This window comes from Notothenia coriiceps, unplaced genomic scaffold (genome assembly GCF_000735185.1).
Source record: "Notothenia coriiceps isolate Sejong01 unplaced genomic scaffold, NC01 NC01_scaffold00020029, whole genome shotgun sequence".
NCBI classification, from domain to species: Eukaryota; Metazoa; Chordata; class Actinopteri; order Perciformes; family Nototheniidae; genus Notothenia; species Notothenia coriiceps.
In genome coordinates this window covers 14,137-30,634 of record NW_011352730.1, presented here as the reverse complement: position 1 = coordinate 30,634, position 16,498 = coordinate 14,137, and the positions used below count along the sequence as shown (strand labels likewise).

The 16,498-nt window shown below is 38.9% G+C and overlaps 1 protein-coding gene across 1 annotated transcript in view; it reads left to right on the top strand.

Moving 5' to 3' along the window:
- The window catches only part of LOC104952439 (filamin-B-like), a 36,065-nt gene that overhangs the window by 10,293 nt on the left and 9,274 nt on the right, over positions 1–16,498 (top strand). Inside the window, exons 11-27 of the mRNA XM_010779258.1 lie at positions 175–311; positions 397–590; positions 1,597–1,710; positions 2,555–2,698; positions 6,648–6,771; positions 9,108–9,268; positions 9,350–9,440; positions 10,015–10,169; positions 10,581–10,698; positions 10,988–11,067; positions 11,185–11,370; positions 12,353–12,667; positions 13,448–13,565; positions 14,177–14,377; positions 14,479–14,652; positions 15,021–15,183; positions 15,296–15,456. Of these exons, the coding sequence (XP_010777560.1) occupies positions 175–311; positions 397–590; positions 1,597–1,710; positions 2,555–2,698; positions 6,648–6,771; positions 9,108–9,268; positions 9,350–9,440; positions 10,015–10,169; positions 10,581–10,698; positions 10,988–11,067; positions 11,185–11,370; positions 12,353–12,667; positions 13,448–13,565; positions 14,177–14,377; positions 14,479–14,652; positions 15,021–15,183; positions 15,296–15,456 (2,636 nt within the window). The remainder of the gene's footprint in view (positions 1–174; positions 312–396; positions 591–1,596; positions 1,711–2,554; positions 2,699–6,647; positions 6,772–9,107; positions 9,269–9,349; positions 9,441–10,014; positions 10,170–10,580; positions 10,699–10,987; positions 11,068–11,184; positions 11,371–12,352; positions 12,668–13,447; positions 13,566–14,176; positions 14,378–14,478; positions 14,653–15,020; positions 15,184–15,295; positions 15,457–16,498) is intronic.

Here is a 16,498-nt window from a genome sequence, read left to right as displayed (position 1 = left end):
AGAGAGATGTGTGTGTGTGTGTGTGTGTGTGTGTGTGTGTGTGTGTGTGTGTGTGTGTGTGTGTGTGTGTGTGTGTGTGTGTGTGTGTGTGTGTGTGTGTGGTCTTATCAAAGCCACACACACACTTTACTACTATGTGATTTATGCTTTCTGACAGTATTTTTCTTCTTTCAGTCCATTCGAGGTGTCAGTAGGTCGTGAAGCGGGGCCTCAGCAGATCAGGGCCTGGGGTCCTGGCCTGGAGGGGGGCATTGTGGGTAAACCTGCCGCCTTTGTAGTGGAGTCCGTGGGCACTGATGTTGGAGTGCTTGGTGAGTTATTCTTGGTTTTACTGCTGTCACAATCCTGCTAACCCCCACTTTACATTCAGTCTAATCCCACCTTCTGTGCCTTCAGGGTTTGCCATCGAGGGTCCTTCTCAGGCTAAGATCGAGTGTGAGGACCAGAACGACGGCTCCTGTGATGTCCGATACTGGCCGCTGGAGGCCGGGGAGTACGCCGTCCACGTGACCTGCGATGAGGAGGACATTGAACACAGCCCCTTCATGGCCTTCATCGTCCCCGATAACAACGCCAGTGATTCTGAAAAGGTCAGAAAGACACAAAAACTGATGAAGAGCTGCAGGTTGTATTTTTTGAAGGCCATCTTGTGCTGGGCAATGTTGACAAAATCACAATATTTTTGACCAAATACCTCAATATCGATATTGTCATGATCTTAAAGAATTGACTATTGGTGGGTTCAATACATTTTAACATAATGAGATGATAAATAATCATTACTACTGATGAAAAAGTGATAGAGTGGTTATAGGAAAAAGATAGAACAGTCTGGAAAGTTTAAATAATGACATCACTTTACTCTAATGGTTCCTTTAAAAACCCTTAATCGATATAAATATATTACGCTATCTGAAATCTAACACGATATCCAGCCTCGTATTTCAATTAATATAACATTGATATATTGCATAGCCTTAAGGCCAACCCGGAAGTATCCCACCGTTTTGTAATTGCAATACAACTCAAAATTATCTTTGAAAAGTTTCTGTTTTAAACATTTGAACCTGGCCGGATTTCCGCATGATAATTGTAACTGCAGAAATGCAATTGAGCTGTTCATCATGGTCTGAGTCTATCTGATGTTTACTGAAATCTTCTTGATTTCTATTGTAAAGTTTGGAAAACAAAACAAACTTTTATTCCACATGTGAAACAAGAAGGTAATAACGCCAGAGTATTTTAAGGTTGATGATATAAAACTAATTGTCAAAAAGACAAATCACTTTACAGCCAGTTTAGCTTCCACTCGACTCCAAAATATCTGAACATGTGCAAGGGTGCACACTCTTAAAGTACCAGTGCTCAATTACAAAAAAAGATATATACATTCTTTCTAGACAAACAATAATAAACTTAAACCTCATTTAAAAACATCCTTATTTAGGATTATTACATTATTTCTTATATACTCAAATTAGAAAAGTTATAACGCCAAAAGTACATATTCGAAGAAATTAACAGGAATACTATGAGAAGGTCCTTGCCTCTAAATATGTATGTATGAAATAATCAGTGTTGGTTCTGTGGTTGTAGGTTCAGGCTTACGGGCCAGGTCTGGAGAAGACCGGCTGCCTGCTCAGCCAACCGGCAGAGTTCACGGTCAGCGCTAAGGATGCTGGGAAGGGACCTCTGAAGATCACGGCTCAGGTACTGACACACTATAAGACTTTCAGAGATGTCAGAATACTTATTTAGTTATTAGGTGTTTTCAAATTGTTTGCACATTACACTAAGGATCTACAATAGGGGGTCAAACAGTACAAGATCGTTCACAAGGAGGACATTCACAAGACTGTCTACACTCTAATCCACATTTGGTGAAAAAACACACACGAGTTACGGAAAAGAAGAAAGGCCTCGCGGGAGAGTTCTTTCTGACAAAAGCGATCCACATTTCTTGTGGTGATTAAGGAAGAAAAAAAGAAGGTGTTGAGGTGTTGCGTCGTCTCTGCTCTAATTGCCGCTCTCAGACAGACGTGTGACGCACGTTATTTGCTTGTGTTGTTTCTCATCGCGTCTTATGTTCGCTGCTTCTGCATCTTAAAAGTGTGAATTTCTGATACTGCCTACGATTATACTCTGACTATTTTCATTATCGATGAGTATATTGACTGTTTTTGAAGTGCTTTATCAATAAGATAATTTAATAATTCTCATGGTAGCAATAGTTGTTGGAGTATTTTTCATGGAAACTTTTGAAAGCAAAACACAATTGAAGGTACAAGAAGAAAAATAAACTCAATCTGACAGTTGTATTTGGCGTGAAGCTAGTTTCTGAACACACATGAAGACTGTACACACACACACACACACACACACACACACACACACACACACACACACACACACACACACACACACACACACACACACAGCAAGGAAGTTTGTTTGTATCGTTCTTCAAACCTAAAAACACTTTTTGGATTTCAGTGTTTTATTTTGGAAATCGTAAACCGTAATGTAACCTGACCTCTGTCTCTCTGTCTGTCAGGACGCAGAGGGACTTCCTGTGGAGGTGAAGGTGAGGAGTAAAGGAGAGGGGCTGTACTCCTGCTCCTACACCCCCACCTCCCCTCTCAAACACACCTTGGCCGTCACCTGGGGAGGAGTCAGCGTCCCCAACAGCCCCTTCAGGGTAAGCAGCCAATCACAGCTCCTCGTTAAAACAGGAAGAGATGTCCCGCCCAAACCCCAGCACCCATTTAAGACAGGAAGTGCTAAGGTCATCCAATCAGAAGCTTTAGTTAAGGCAGAAAGTTTCAGCGTTGTCCAATCACAGTCAAAGGGGAGTTTTAAGACGGGGCAGGTGAATATTAAAGAAGGGGTCAGTAAAACTAAGAAGCCTCTGGTCATCATCACTACATACACTGAGCAGAGGTTCAGCTACTAGATCAGCTGCACTGAAGTCAGTTCTTAGAAGAATGCAGAAAAAGGGAACTGCTACCTACGCGACCCAACCACGGATAAGCGGGAGAAGATGGAATCGGTGAAACATGTATATTCTAGATTTTCATCTCCTACCTCTTTTAACTAAACTTTGTGCTACCGTTTTCACACTTGGAGCAAATCGATCAAATAAAAAATCTATAAAAACAAGACTATTTAATCAGAATACAACGAGAAAAACAACATATATCAAAAAAGGAATAGGGTACTACTTGAAGAGACAAAGGAGGACTGCCTCAAGTAAAAACAAACATAATCAAGAAATTGATTCAAAAAATACATGAAGAAATATGTCCACCATGGGAACCCTTCACTCACTGCCCCCTTTTGAAGCAGGTCACAGAACTATTGCGGCCTTCAGGTAACAATAAACCTCTATGTATTTGCAAAGTGCTCATTCTAATGAAATAAAAACACAACAATTCTTAGTTTAAGGTGATTATATACTCATGAGAACATAGTTAGGAATAATATAGTAAATGCCTGTAGATTGTGTTGCCAATTAAAACAACAAGTTATGTGTTATTAAGCCAGCAGTACAACATATGTTAATCAGTTGTTTTTGTGCCAAAGTGATATTTAACTATTAGTCTGTGTTCATTTGTTTAATATCTGAACTGCATACCTGACTTTCATCATAAAAATGTTCTGTTCTAAATAAGCATGACTGCCATCACTAACACTACTGTTTAATACTTGTTCAACAAACCCAACTGTATGTCTTTTAAATAATTTTCACATTTTATATAACGGATAACCACACTGTAAGCTCTGTCTGTGTACTGTTATAACAACCTTTGGTTTGTCTTTTTCAACCTCAACAAGCATGTTCTGTATGTAACCCCCACATGCACTTCCCCAGTCTTCCCTGCACTGTAACCCCTGCCCATGCACCTTTTTCTTTTTATACTTTTTTTACCACTGCACCAAAACAGCATAGATTTATTTTCTTAATGAAAATAAATCTTAATGCTGTTGGATGAAAACCTCTTCACAAGTTTTAACATCATGTATTATAATTAAAGTCTTGACAATTAATCTAACAAGCATTCATTTAGGATGCTCTCTTAGCTCTATGTTATATCCGCATTCATGATGATATGATTTAAAGAATTTAAATATGTTGCTCCATTGTATTTAATCAAAGTCTAATCATAAAACCAAAACGTAGTATATTCATTATATACAACAAATCAAAGTGGAAAGGTTTTTATTTTACAGTTGAAATGCAGTTACCAGTCTTCTTTGCAATGTACCCACCTTTTTCATTTTTCAGATTTAGAGTTTTAGCTATGAGGTTTTTGACCTTGTTTATCAGCTGTCTTCCCTTCTCCCAGTTGTTACGGTTTGTTTCCACCACAGGACAAATAAGTCTCATGAGGAACTTCCTGTCTGAATATATGTTTCTGTGCTGCTAAGGAATTTATGATGATGCCAACCGGCTTCAGGACTTGGCCAGGACTTTCCTCTCTTTGTGTTGAAATGTCAGAGGTACAAAGTCCAAAAGTTTATAGAAGAACATAGTTGATGCAGCTTTGGAGCTTTTAGAGACTTTGCAAGTGACATAATGAGGGTTAAAATCTAGACACTGCAGTTTAGTATATCTGTTCAAAGCTTTTCTTAGCAGTCATTGTCGAACAATAACATTCTACTACATTGAGAAATGTAAGTTTACCCTGGTATTTGTACTGGTCCACATAGCATTTCAGCAGAGAAGTTTATACTTGTCTGAAAGTTATTATTTCAAAGTTTAGAGCTGATGTCACTGTGATGGATCGACAGGCTTGTTGTGAGCTGCAGCAGCCTGCAGGCAACCGCTGCACCTTTTTCCAGCTTTATGTTGACACAGTACGTGAATAAAAAAGTAAACAGTCACACCCAGCTCTCAGCTGAAAACACCTTTTCATTAAAAGTGAATGGTGAAAAAGTGATGGTGAAGGCGGTGTGGACAACACGTGTTACATGTAGCTGCAGTTTTTGTGTTGTCCTGATTCTCATGAAAACAGAATATTAACTTCTACTCACAAGATTTATGAATTTAACTTAGGAGGTTGACTGAGACAACTTTGGCCGCCCTTGGTTTTTCGTTTTTTCACTTAAAAGAAGCTGGAAGACGGCTGATAAACAAACGTACTGCAAGTCAGAGAAATTATCTGAAATGCCTGACTGGCTTACCGTTCTTATATTTTAATTAAGGGTTGACTTTTGATCTATGTAATACTTTTAAACAAAATATTTTTGAACGATTTTATTCACTGAACTTGTTTTACCAAAGTTTAATTTAGTCAAATATGTTTTCTTGCATACATGAAGTGCATGCATTTTTTTATTCGATTTTTTTGTCTCACGGTGAATCTGTAACTAACATGTTGACTGAAACTAACCATCAGCTGTACTAAAACCAAAATCATTTCTATCAAGTTGAGTCACAAGTCGAAGATAGTGTGGTTTCAAAATAAATAAATTCTGACATTTAATTTCAATGTTTTACTGTGTTATTTGGATCATTTGCTATATATTTTGCTGGTATGCATGACAGTGATGTTTTTTTGTATTTGTCCATCTTGGTAAGTTATGTAGGACTAGATACTCCTACACACAATTCACTTTTAGCTGTAGATATTTGAAGTGATAATTATGTAAAATATAATTTTAGTTTTACCAAAGAAAAAACCCACCCTGTTTTTCAGACACTGTGTGGCTGTATAGCCCACTCTTTATAAACAACTGCATTCATCTCGGCTCAATGTTTGCTGTGTTTGTTTGATATTTAAAACTAATTTACTGACTCCAACCTGCAGCATGTGTCTGTACTTGAAAGTGCTGGTTTTCCAACAGTTCTTGTTTTTCAACCAGCTTGCTGTAGAACATGCTTTGAGCAGCTATAAAAGACAAAACTAGAGCTTGTTCATTTAATTACTAAATGACAATAATGGTACTGTTATTGTTTTGGGTTCATTATGAACTGACCAATCTTGTAAACAGTGTTTTAGAGGTAAAGTATTAAGACAATGTAAGTTGTAGATGTGATCTGCTTTTACTTATTCATATATGAGTTCTTGTTATCTCTCTATATCAATCAGTTCTTCATTGGTGCCTCTTGAGCTGCAGCCTGGAAATCAGCTGATGAGAAAACAAAGAGAAAATGCTTTACATGAACAGTATTGTTTTTTTTTAACAGGACAAGCCTCTTATCCATTTTAAATATATGTCTAAAGTTCTGATGCACAACTTATATTAATATCACTTGATCTCAGGGGCTTTACTTTAACTCTTGTCTCGGAACTCCTGTCCAAATATATGGAATACATTGATTTAAAAAAAAAAAATGCTATATTTGCTGAATATATGAATATTAATATGGTTGAGTTAAATCAAGCAGCGTACAAAATATAACCTGTTTGAAAATGTGAAATATATATATATATATATATATATATATACAAGTAAAAAATCAGAAAAGTAGGGGGATCAACGATGGAACCCTGTGGCACTCCATATTTATGTGGTTGTTTCCGATGAATGATTAAAATAGGAAAACATTTTTAACTGCTTTTGCTGTTATTAACATTGCATTATCTTATGATGGAATAATGTCAAATAATCGTGTTAATAGTCTCCTGTTTTGGTGCTTGTAGGTGAACGTGGGTAAAGGCAGCCACCCCAAGATGGTGAAGGTGTTTGGTCCTGGAGTGGAGAGAACTGGTCTGAAGGCCAACGAGCCAACACACTTCACTGTGGACTGTTCAGGAGCTGGAGACGGTGAGATGAACAAAGGCACACACAAACACAAACACACAGTGTCAATTAGGACGGGATATCCCCACATACAGTTTTATTCGGTGTTATATCAGTTTCCATCTGTGTCAGAACAACACAAACATTGACCTATAAAATGTGGTCTGTGAATGGTTCTCACACACACACCCACCCACACCCACACACACGTTTCCCCCTGGTATGTAGTAGAGGTGATCTCAAAGCAGAAACATCCTGAAGGGAAATTCTTTACTTTGACCTTCCTGAGCAGATCACACTCACACATGCTCACACATGCTCACACTTCACCATCTACCTGCACTAACCATGTACAGAAATATATTAAAGAGCAACCTAACAAAGCCGTTTTTAGTTTTACATGCAGGAATACATGCAAATGACTTGCATTACAATGAGCTCTGCTGTCCAGGATCTATTTAGTGTCATAAATTCACTACACGTACAATTTAAAGAAAAGAAAGGGGAAAAAGCATCTAAAGTTTGTTTAAAATTGCTTCCAGACTGTTTAAGATGGAGGAAGACTTGTTTCTGCCTGTCAAAGCAGCCTTTGAATCTTCACCAATTGCTGCAGCAGAATAATCCATTCATCCACTGTTAATCTGTGTTTTCAGTACATTCCTATAAGCTTCTTAAATATGGAGATTCCCTGCTTTTTTCCCTATTTCATATCAACATAATATCTTTGTGTTTTGGCCTGACCAAAGACATTTCAAGATCCTAACTTGGACTTGAGAAACTGGGATGGACATTCCTCACTTTTTCCTGACATTTATTAAAAATAATAATAGTTTGTTGCAACCAGTTGTGGCATATAACCAAGTGCTGTAGTTAAGTATAATGTTGGGGTACTTGTACTTTACTTGTGTCTTTCTCTTTTCTGCTACTTCGTACTTCTACTCCACGACATTTCAGAGAACTTTTTATACTCTTACTCTACTGCAGTTATTTGACACATGAAGTTACTTTTTACATGGTTAACACAATATATATGTACTACTAATTCGCTCATTACTATCTCAAATATTCTCCATATTGACCAATTATATAAATTAATGAGTACTTTTACTTTAATACTTGAGTACCTAACTTTAACCCCTACTTAAGTACAGCATCTGTACTTTTTTTCCACCATTGGTTGCAACCCCCAATTCCTTGCAGTCTCTCACTGAGCTGCAGTACATACACTACATGTATCTTGTTCATTCACCTCATGTAGCATATTCAACATATTTAGTTGTTGAGGTGAGGATACTATGGAACAAACAAAAACACAGGAGAACTTTTAGGTTTGTTAGAAGCTAAAGCAAGAGTGTGGGTCTTTAATATATAAGTGGATCTCTGTTACAGTTTACTTTTGGGACTTAAAGTTCATTATGTTTCTAATACCACTGTACTTTTTAAGTAAGTATTTGAAAGCAGGACTTTGAGTTACTGACATTTTTTTATAAATTGATGAGCAATCACTGAATTGTTACTCAGCAAAGCACCAATAGGCTCCTGCTGGTAGTGAGTATTTGATACTGAAAGGATTTTCCTTTTATGGTCTGAATGTTGAAATATTGCGTCACCTGAAGTTTATCTTTCCGGTTTTGATTGCTTAAGATGTACAGTGTTAACACACACCCTCTGTGTGTCCATTCCCCTGGGGGACAGTCCTATAAGAGAAAGCAGTTTTCAGGTTGCCAGTGTTTGAGGAATCTCCCATACTCTGTGGTTGACGGCGCAGTGCCCCTGCTGTAAACTCTTTAATTGTGCTGCGAGGTTTGTTCATTGTTTACATTAGAGAGTCTATGACATGTAACATCCCCATGCAAGATGTTTCTGACATGAGTTAATGCAATGAAGGAACAGCAGTATACTGGATCCCGTTAGCACCTCCCTGTGGCAGAAATTCTTGTAACTAAAATAGAAAAGTAACGTACAACATAAGAATAAAAAACTATAGAGTATACATTATATAATATTTATTATACAAAGAAAAATATATAAATGCAGTATTATACGTGAACTAAGTAAAACATTTAATAACATCAAATAGATTAAGCACATTAAAATAATAATTATAAAGTGAAGTGTCATAACACAAGAATAACAATAAAAGTAAGATATATTATTGAAATAAGTCAACTAAAATAATTAAATATATTATATTTACAATATAATACTATTGTAAAGAAAGATTCATTATCTTTTAACAATGAAAATATAATGAATCCATTGCTTCTATTTCCAAATAAATATATTAATGTATATATATTGATCTGTCTGCTTATCTGTGCAGTGTAAATTAAATAATGTGTGTTTTTGTGTTCCTGTAGGTGATGTCAGCGTAGGTATTAAGTGTGACGCCAACATGGTCAGTGACAAAGAGGCCGATGTGGACTTTGACATCATCCCCAACGCCAACGACACGTTCACTGTCAAATACATGCCTCCTGCTGCAGGAAGACTCACTGTGAAAGTCCTGTTCACTGATAAGGTACACACGCAAACAATCAGAAACACAAAGATGTTGATGGTTTGTTCTTATGAAAATCAATGTGACTTTTTTTCCCTACAGGAAGTTCCACAGAGCCCTTTCACCGTGAAGGTCGATCCCTCTCACGATGCATCGAAGGTCAAAGCAGATGGTCCTGGTCTGGCTCGCACTGGTGAGACACAAACACACACACACACTTTTTTGAACTTTTTTGTTTTATTAACAACACAACATTATTGAGTTCTATATTGACTAACAAATCTGATTTCGATGATGATCAAAACACTCCTAAAAGTTTTTCGGGCATTTCCAGATGCAAAGAAAATATTTTAAATGAACTGTTATCAAACTTAATGAAAGACACATTTAGCAATGGATGCACTTTACAAATGACAAGGTAGTTCAAAATGTAAACCATACTTTGTTGTTTGGTTTTTACCTCTTCACAAACTAAAATGAAAATCCCACATCCACGACTTACTTTTGGCCATAAATGTTTTCAGAAACACATTTCCAAGAAACATTTTCACAATATAAGCGATATTCCTATATCAAACAACCACTAGGAGTTTTAAATATTGGAGTTGACATCCCAAGGTTTTGTTGTTCAATCAGTGACTAGTATCCACCAAGTGTCCATTGCTGGTAAGGGACAACTTGCTTCTAAAAATCAGCTCTGTGTGCACTTACCATTTTTTATTTAATTAGTTTTACCTTGTGTCTGTTATTTCTCTCTCCCTGTGCAGGTGTGGAGGGCGGTAAGCCGACTCACTTCACAGTGCTGACTAAAGGAGCCGGTAAAGCCCCGCTGGATGTTTCCTTCTCCTCTCCCGTGAACGACTTCGACATCATCGACAACTACGACTACTCCCAGACTGTCAAATACACACCTGTACAACAGGTACGCCAGAGAAATAGCAGCACATGAGGATATATGTAACAGATGCATTAAACATGCTCCTGATCAATAGCTGCGTAAAATACACACCTGACCGGCAAACGGTAGAAAAGGTACAATAAATGCACATGTGGGATTTGTGTCTTTTATCAGTCAAATAAGATGATAGTAAGTTTGATCACTAAGCTGTGCAAATCAATCTTTTCTATGTCCAATCAAGTAAATTCAATGGTTTAGTCTGTCTACCTTTTATATTTTCCTATTTACTGTCGATATATTTGTATTTTTGCTTTATTATCGATCTTTCTTGAATTCCCTTTGCTGCTTTAACTTCACATGTCCCAGCTGTGGGACTGATAAAGGATTATATCTCTTATCTTCAGTGTTGTATCTGCATGTGTCATGTGTCTGCAGGGGGAGCAGAAGATCGTGGTGACGTACGGAGGAGACCCCATCTCAAAGAGCCCCTTCGCAGTGGGCGTCGCTGCACCGCTGGATCTCAGCAAAGTCACCGTGGACAACCTGGAAGGAAGTAAGACATCTTTCTCTGCTTCCTGATGGCTTTCTGTCCAAGTTAAAACATAATTATCAAAAAATTGAGAAAAGTCTTGATGAAATTTTAGTAAATCAGGTTGTGGTTCATTACTTTGTAAACAAAAAGCTCAACAGTAAGGTATACGTCAAAATGCATGTGTGTTTGAAAGTAGGGCAGGTTAATGAAATGTTTGAATGAAGTGTTGCTGTTGTGTAATGCACCACCAGAAAATGTATTAGATTGATATTGTTACTAACATGATGAATAAATAATAAATGTGCTTCAGGAGCGGAGGTGGATCAGGAGCAGCAGTTTATGGTGGACACAAAGGGTGCAGGAGGTCAAGGTCGTCTGGAGGTGACAGTGGTGAGTCTTCAAATCAATATCAGCTTGAGTATTATCCCAGGGTTAGTTTACATAAAGGAAAGTATAAAAAAGTGTTAAAAATGTTATTTAATTAATTGTTCTTGCTCGTGTTACCAGCTGAGTCCCAGCCAGCGGACGGTGAAGTGCAAAATGGAGCCTCAGCCCGGTAAAGCAGACGTCAGTGTGGTACGCTACACCCCCACAGAGGAGGGGGTGCACGCTGTCAACGTGTCCTACGACGGACACCCCGTACCCGGGAGCCCCTTCCCTGTGGAGGCCCAGCTGCCCCCAGACCCCAGCAAGGTCAGCATCTTTCTCTCTACAACCATGTTTCTTTTCCTCCTAAAGGACCACATTAGATCCTAACAATTCAATTTCTATTTCTATATTTATACATATATAATTTATATTTTCTACAATAGAAATATCATCCTCCATGATTATGGGCACATTTTCTTTTATGATTACCAGCATGAAAAGGGGAATAAAATCACCAAAATGAAATAATCAATTTTTTAACAGTCTATTCAGCCAATTTCCTTTATTACAGAAGCGTAAAGAGTGTTTATTATATATAATAATGCATGTACATTAATATCTGCAGTGTAAATCTATCCAACTAACGTATGTTATTTCCACCGAGTAATAGTTTACTGTATCCTTAATATTTACTTTTTTTGTTGAAAGTCTGGGATGTCTAATGGCTCTGTGCCTGGAAACGGGGTGGGGAGGATCATTGAAAAGCAAAGAAAGCAAACGGCAACACAAAAACAATCATGAAAATAACATTTAAATGTGTTGTAATGAAAATGGCAATGAAACCCTCTGTATGTTACCATCACTGCCCCCCCCCCCATTCAGCCGATTTTGCTGATATTAGCGTCAGCAGAAGCCCGCGAAAGAGTGTTTATTATGATATAGACTAATGCATCGTACATCCAAGATCTGCTGCTCCCCTGCAAACTATCAATGACGTTTACATGATAATACCACTGAAAGCTTAATAGTTTACTGTATCCTTATGAATGACAGCTGGGATGTGGTTAATGGCTCTGGATGTCTGGAAAGGGTGGGGGATAATGAAAAGCAAAGAAAGCAAATACGTCGACCAAAAAAACAATCAATAGGAGACAACTACCATTTAAACATGATTGGCGTAGAAAAAGATCGATTTGCAAATGTGGTAATAAACTTACTATCATTTATCGTCATACAAGAACAAATCCCCCCCAGGTGAATTTATCGTACCTTTGCCCCGCGTCTGAAGGGTCAGGTGTCTAAGGAGGTGAAAGCGTCTGGCCCCGGTCTGAAGGGGGGTCTGGTGGGAAACCCTGCAGAGTTCTCCATCGACACAAAGGGCGCGGGCACCGGGGGTCTGGGTCTGACGGTGGAGGGCCCGACAGAGGCTAAGATAGAGTGTTCGGACAACGGGGACGGGACCTGCTCCGTCTCCTACCTGCCCACGGAGCCCGGGGACTACCTGGTGAACATCCTGTTTGAGGAGGTCCACATCCCCGGGTCGCCGTTTAAAGCCAACGTCCAGATGCCCTTTGACCCCTCCAAGGTGGTGGCGTCGGGGTCGGGCCTGAAAAGAGCCAAGGTGAGCAGCCGGAGAGGAAATAGAAGGAGAATTATGCTTTTTTTAGAGACCTGATTAAACATTAAGCGGTTTAAATATGATATTGGATCAATTTTGGATCATTTTAGAAAAGATGATGTTGTTGTATTATTTGTTTTTTTCCCAACCGTTTGCTAGTACCTTTTCATTTTAGACCCTCACTCTCACTAGATCATAGTTATCATAGTATTCAGAGTCTCCCACAAAACCAAACTGCTACTTTTCAGAAAAAATATCAATATATAATTCAAAAAGATGGCAAGAACAGCATACGGGTTCCGAACATTTTTAGAGAAGGCTAAGTGAATCAAATGTTTCTTACTTATACGAGATATATATTATCTTAGGACGGACCATTTTATATTTGGTTCATTCTGAAGTTATATCAAACTGCAACATTGCGCGATATCTTGGCATTTGTTCAGTGTTTGTAAATAGATTAAAACATAATCATGATCCCATACGCATACAAGTATTGAACGAAACTGAGGGGGATGAGGGGCCTATTTTTTCCAAACTTTGTCTGTTTGTTACAAGCCCCCAAACCAGATCATAGCAAATTGTCCAAGAGGTTCCAGTGTTCCTGTGTTGATTGTGAGGAGATTATACGAAGAAAGGTTTTAAAAAATAAAACAAGGGAATATTACTTTGGCTCCTTGTCACTTCTCAGTTAAGATTTGCACAGATGAATTTCGACCCTTCACCTCTTTAAATGACAAGCTTTCAATTTTAGATTCTAGATAAAGCTTGTGGTGTGTGCAGGTTGGAGAGACCAGTGTGGTGAATGTGGACTGTTCCCGGGCCGGAGCGGGACAGCTCAGCCTGGAGGCGGCGCTGGACACCCCCCCCACCAGCCCCACGGGGTCTGCCCCCCGCACCGGTAACACCAACACTATTCTCCCTCACCAGTAACCAGTATACACACTGATAGCTGTGAACGTCCTTAATGGTGCACTTCTTTATACATGTTAGATATAGTTCACTGCTTCCAGGCAACCATTTGGTGTAAAGGTTAATTATGTTTTTATTCCCGCATTAAATAGTCAGTGTGATAAAACAAAATGTCTGGAAAAAATAACCAAATTAATGTATTTGTTATTGTATTTTTTTCTGGTGTCAAAATGAACACATTAATGAATTCAAACAGCCAGTTAGCCAGATCTTGCTGGGATTTTGAATCAGGAATGTCAAAATGGTATCCTAATTTGGAAAAGTCTTAATGTTCACCTGAAGTTCTCTGACTCATATTGTGCTAAATTAAAACAAATGGCTGTCTGGCAGTAGAAAACTACAAGCATAGTCCTTTAACTAGTTGATAGAAAAAAAAATAAAAAATTTACAAAACTATTTGTGTTAATTATACAACATAGTCGTCTTTTACATATATTCTTTTGTTGGTGGTTGAAGTTTTATTAAGTAACTCTGAGTTTGTGACATTCAGACTTCAGTGCTCTGATATTAATATAAAAGAACTGCACTGTGTTGCTGCAGGTGTTAAAGCTAAGACGGAGGTGTTGGACAACAAAGACGGGACGTACACGGTGACCTACGTCCCGCTGAGCGCCGGCATGTACACGCTGCTACTGAAGTACGGGGGCAAGGCCGTGCCTGGGTTCCCCGCCAAGGTGACGGCAGATCCTGCCGTCGACACTTCCAAGATCAAAGTGTTCGGACCCGGAGTGGAAAAACAAGGTGCAGTATGGGTAATCTGTTGGTCAATATGTATCTATGTAAACTACATTTTGTTTGAAAAATCTGTGGACTGTCCCTTTAATCATGCGTTTCTCCTCCAGCCATTTTCAGAGAAGCCACCACAGAGTTCACGGTGGATGCCCGTCCTCTGAGCCGGCGGGGGGGGGACCACGTGAATGCGGAGGTGAAGAACCCGTCTGGAGCGCTGACGGAGTGTCAGATCACCGACCGGGAGGATGGCACATACAGCGTGGAGTACACGCCGTTTGAGAACGGTAACACAAACCGAGACTGAAAACACTCATCAGGTGGACTCAGGTCACCGGACCTGAACTCCAGTCAGAATACAAACCAAAAAAAAAAATCAAACAAGATTCACTGTTTTAAAAATAGTTGCAGTATACATACTGTGCTGGTGGAAAATGGCTTTGCATTTGGTTTACAGCGCTTTATGACTTGACAGTTTAGGACTTCGGACCTTTGTGCAAAGTCTTAAGACTTATTTGCGCCTTGCAAAACAATGAGGTGGTCCCATCTTTGCTAAACATAAATCTGTAATCATTACCAAATGATCTAACTGTAACCTATAACAACCCATCGTGCTGTGATAATCAGCTCCTCTATTTCCTGGTGTGTGTTTCAGGCGTCCACAGCGTGCAGGTCTTCTACGACGACACTCCGGTTCCTAAGAGCCCGTTCAGGGTGACGGTGGGGGAGGGATGTGACCCCCGCAGGGTGGTGGCTACCGGCCCCGGGCTCCAACAGGCCCTGACTGACAAGACCAACAACTTCAACATCATCACCAGGTACAGTCAGGAGCAGACGAGTAGAGAGTAAAACGTGAAGTTCGTGAAAGGTGAACGTTCTTTAACTTGAGCTCAAACTAATGCTGACTTTGTGTGTGTTGATCCTCTCCAGAGGGGCAGGTATCGGTGGTCTGGGCATCACTGTGGAGGGTCCATCAGAATCCAAGATGTCCTGCAAAGACAACAAAGATGGCAGCTGCAGCGTGGAGTATGTTCCCTACACCCCCGGCCTCTACGACGTCAACATCACCTACGGAGGAGAGCACATCCCCGGTGAGATAACGGATTCAAGGAGGCCCTATTCTGCTTTTTGGGAGTTTCCTGCAGTGTTACAAAGGTTTTTGTGAATGTAAATGGTCTGCAAAGGCTAAAATCCCTGTGTTTCTCTCACACACACTCATTCGCCCCCCCCCCTATGATGAAGTAGTTTCATGATGCCCATTTTTTTGGTCGGCACATGACTTTGAGCCATCACAATAATATAGTCGGTATAATAATGTTGATTCGAATACTTGATTAGAAAAAAATACTGTGTTCATATATAAGGATCTATGTTAGGGACTTGTTTTTAATTTAGTTATTGGATTTGACAATATTTAAATTATAGAAAATTAACAAAATGTACTTTACGTTTTAATTTAGGTATTAAACCGATACAGTCTAACTAGATCTGTTTATTTCCTAAATGCCCTTTATGTCGTTTCCCGTGTAACGTAATAAATGTTATGAACTTAGTGTTGTTCAGTGAATGTTTAAAGGATGTTGTTGATGTTATTGGCTGATAAACGAAGTGCCAGGTCTTTGAAACAAATGTTTTAAAGATGTGGTTGAAGTTAAAAAGCCGCAGCTCTCTTTAATCGACTTCGTCCAGGAAAAGATCAGCGTGGTTTCTCGTTCGACAGCGTCAGGATGCAGAAACCACATTACCCAGAAACCACGTCACCCAGATCCAACTCGCAAAGAATTTAACAGCAGGACAAAACTTTATAGAGCTCATAATTAGTCAGTAGTTAGGCGTTTGAGAATCTAAGGTCAATGCTGCATGGCAAGTTTAAAAGCCCAATTATTATTATTAAGGATTCAGCTGCCGGCTATTTTATTGATTATATAATTAAATGTTTGGCCTAGAACCATCAGAAACTTAAAAATCCCCACCATAGTTTTCAAAAACCTAAATTGGCATCCTCCAAAAGTTTATGTTATGCAATAAAAATGTAAAAACCTTGATTTAAAAAATAGTTTCCATTTATGTATGCAGATTATTGTTTAAAAATATAACTGAATGCAAATAAATTGAAAGATAATGTGTGAAACA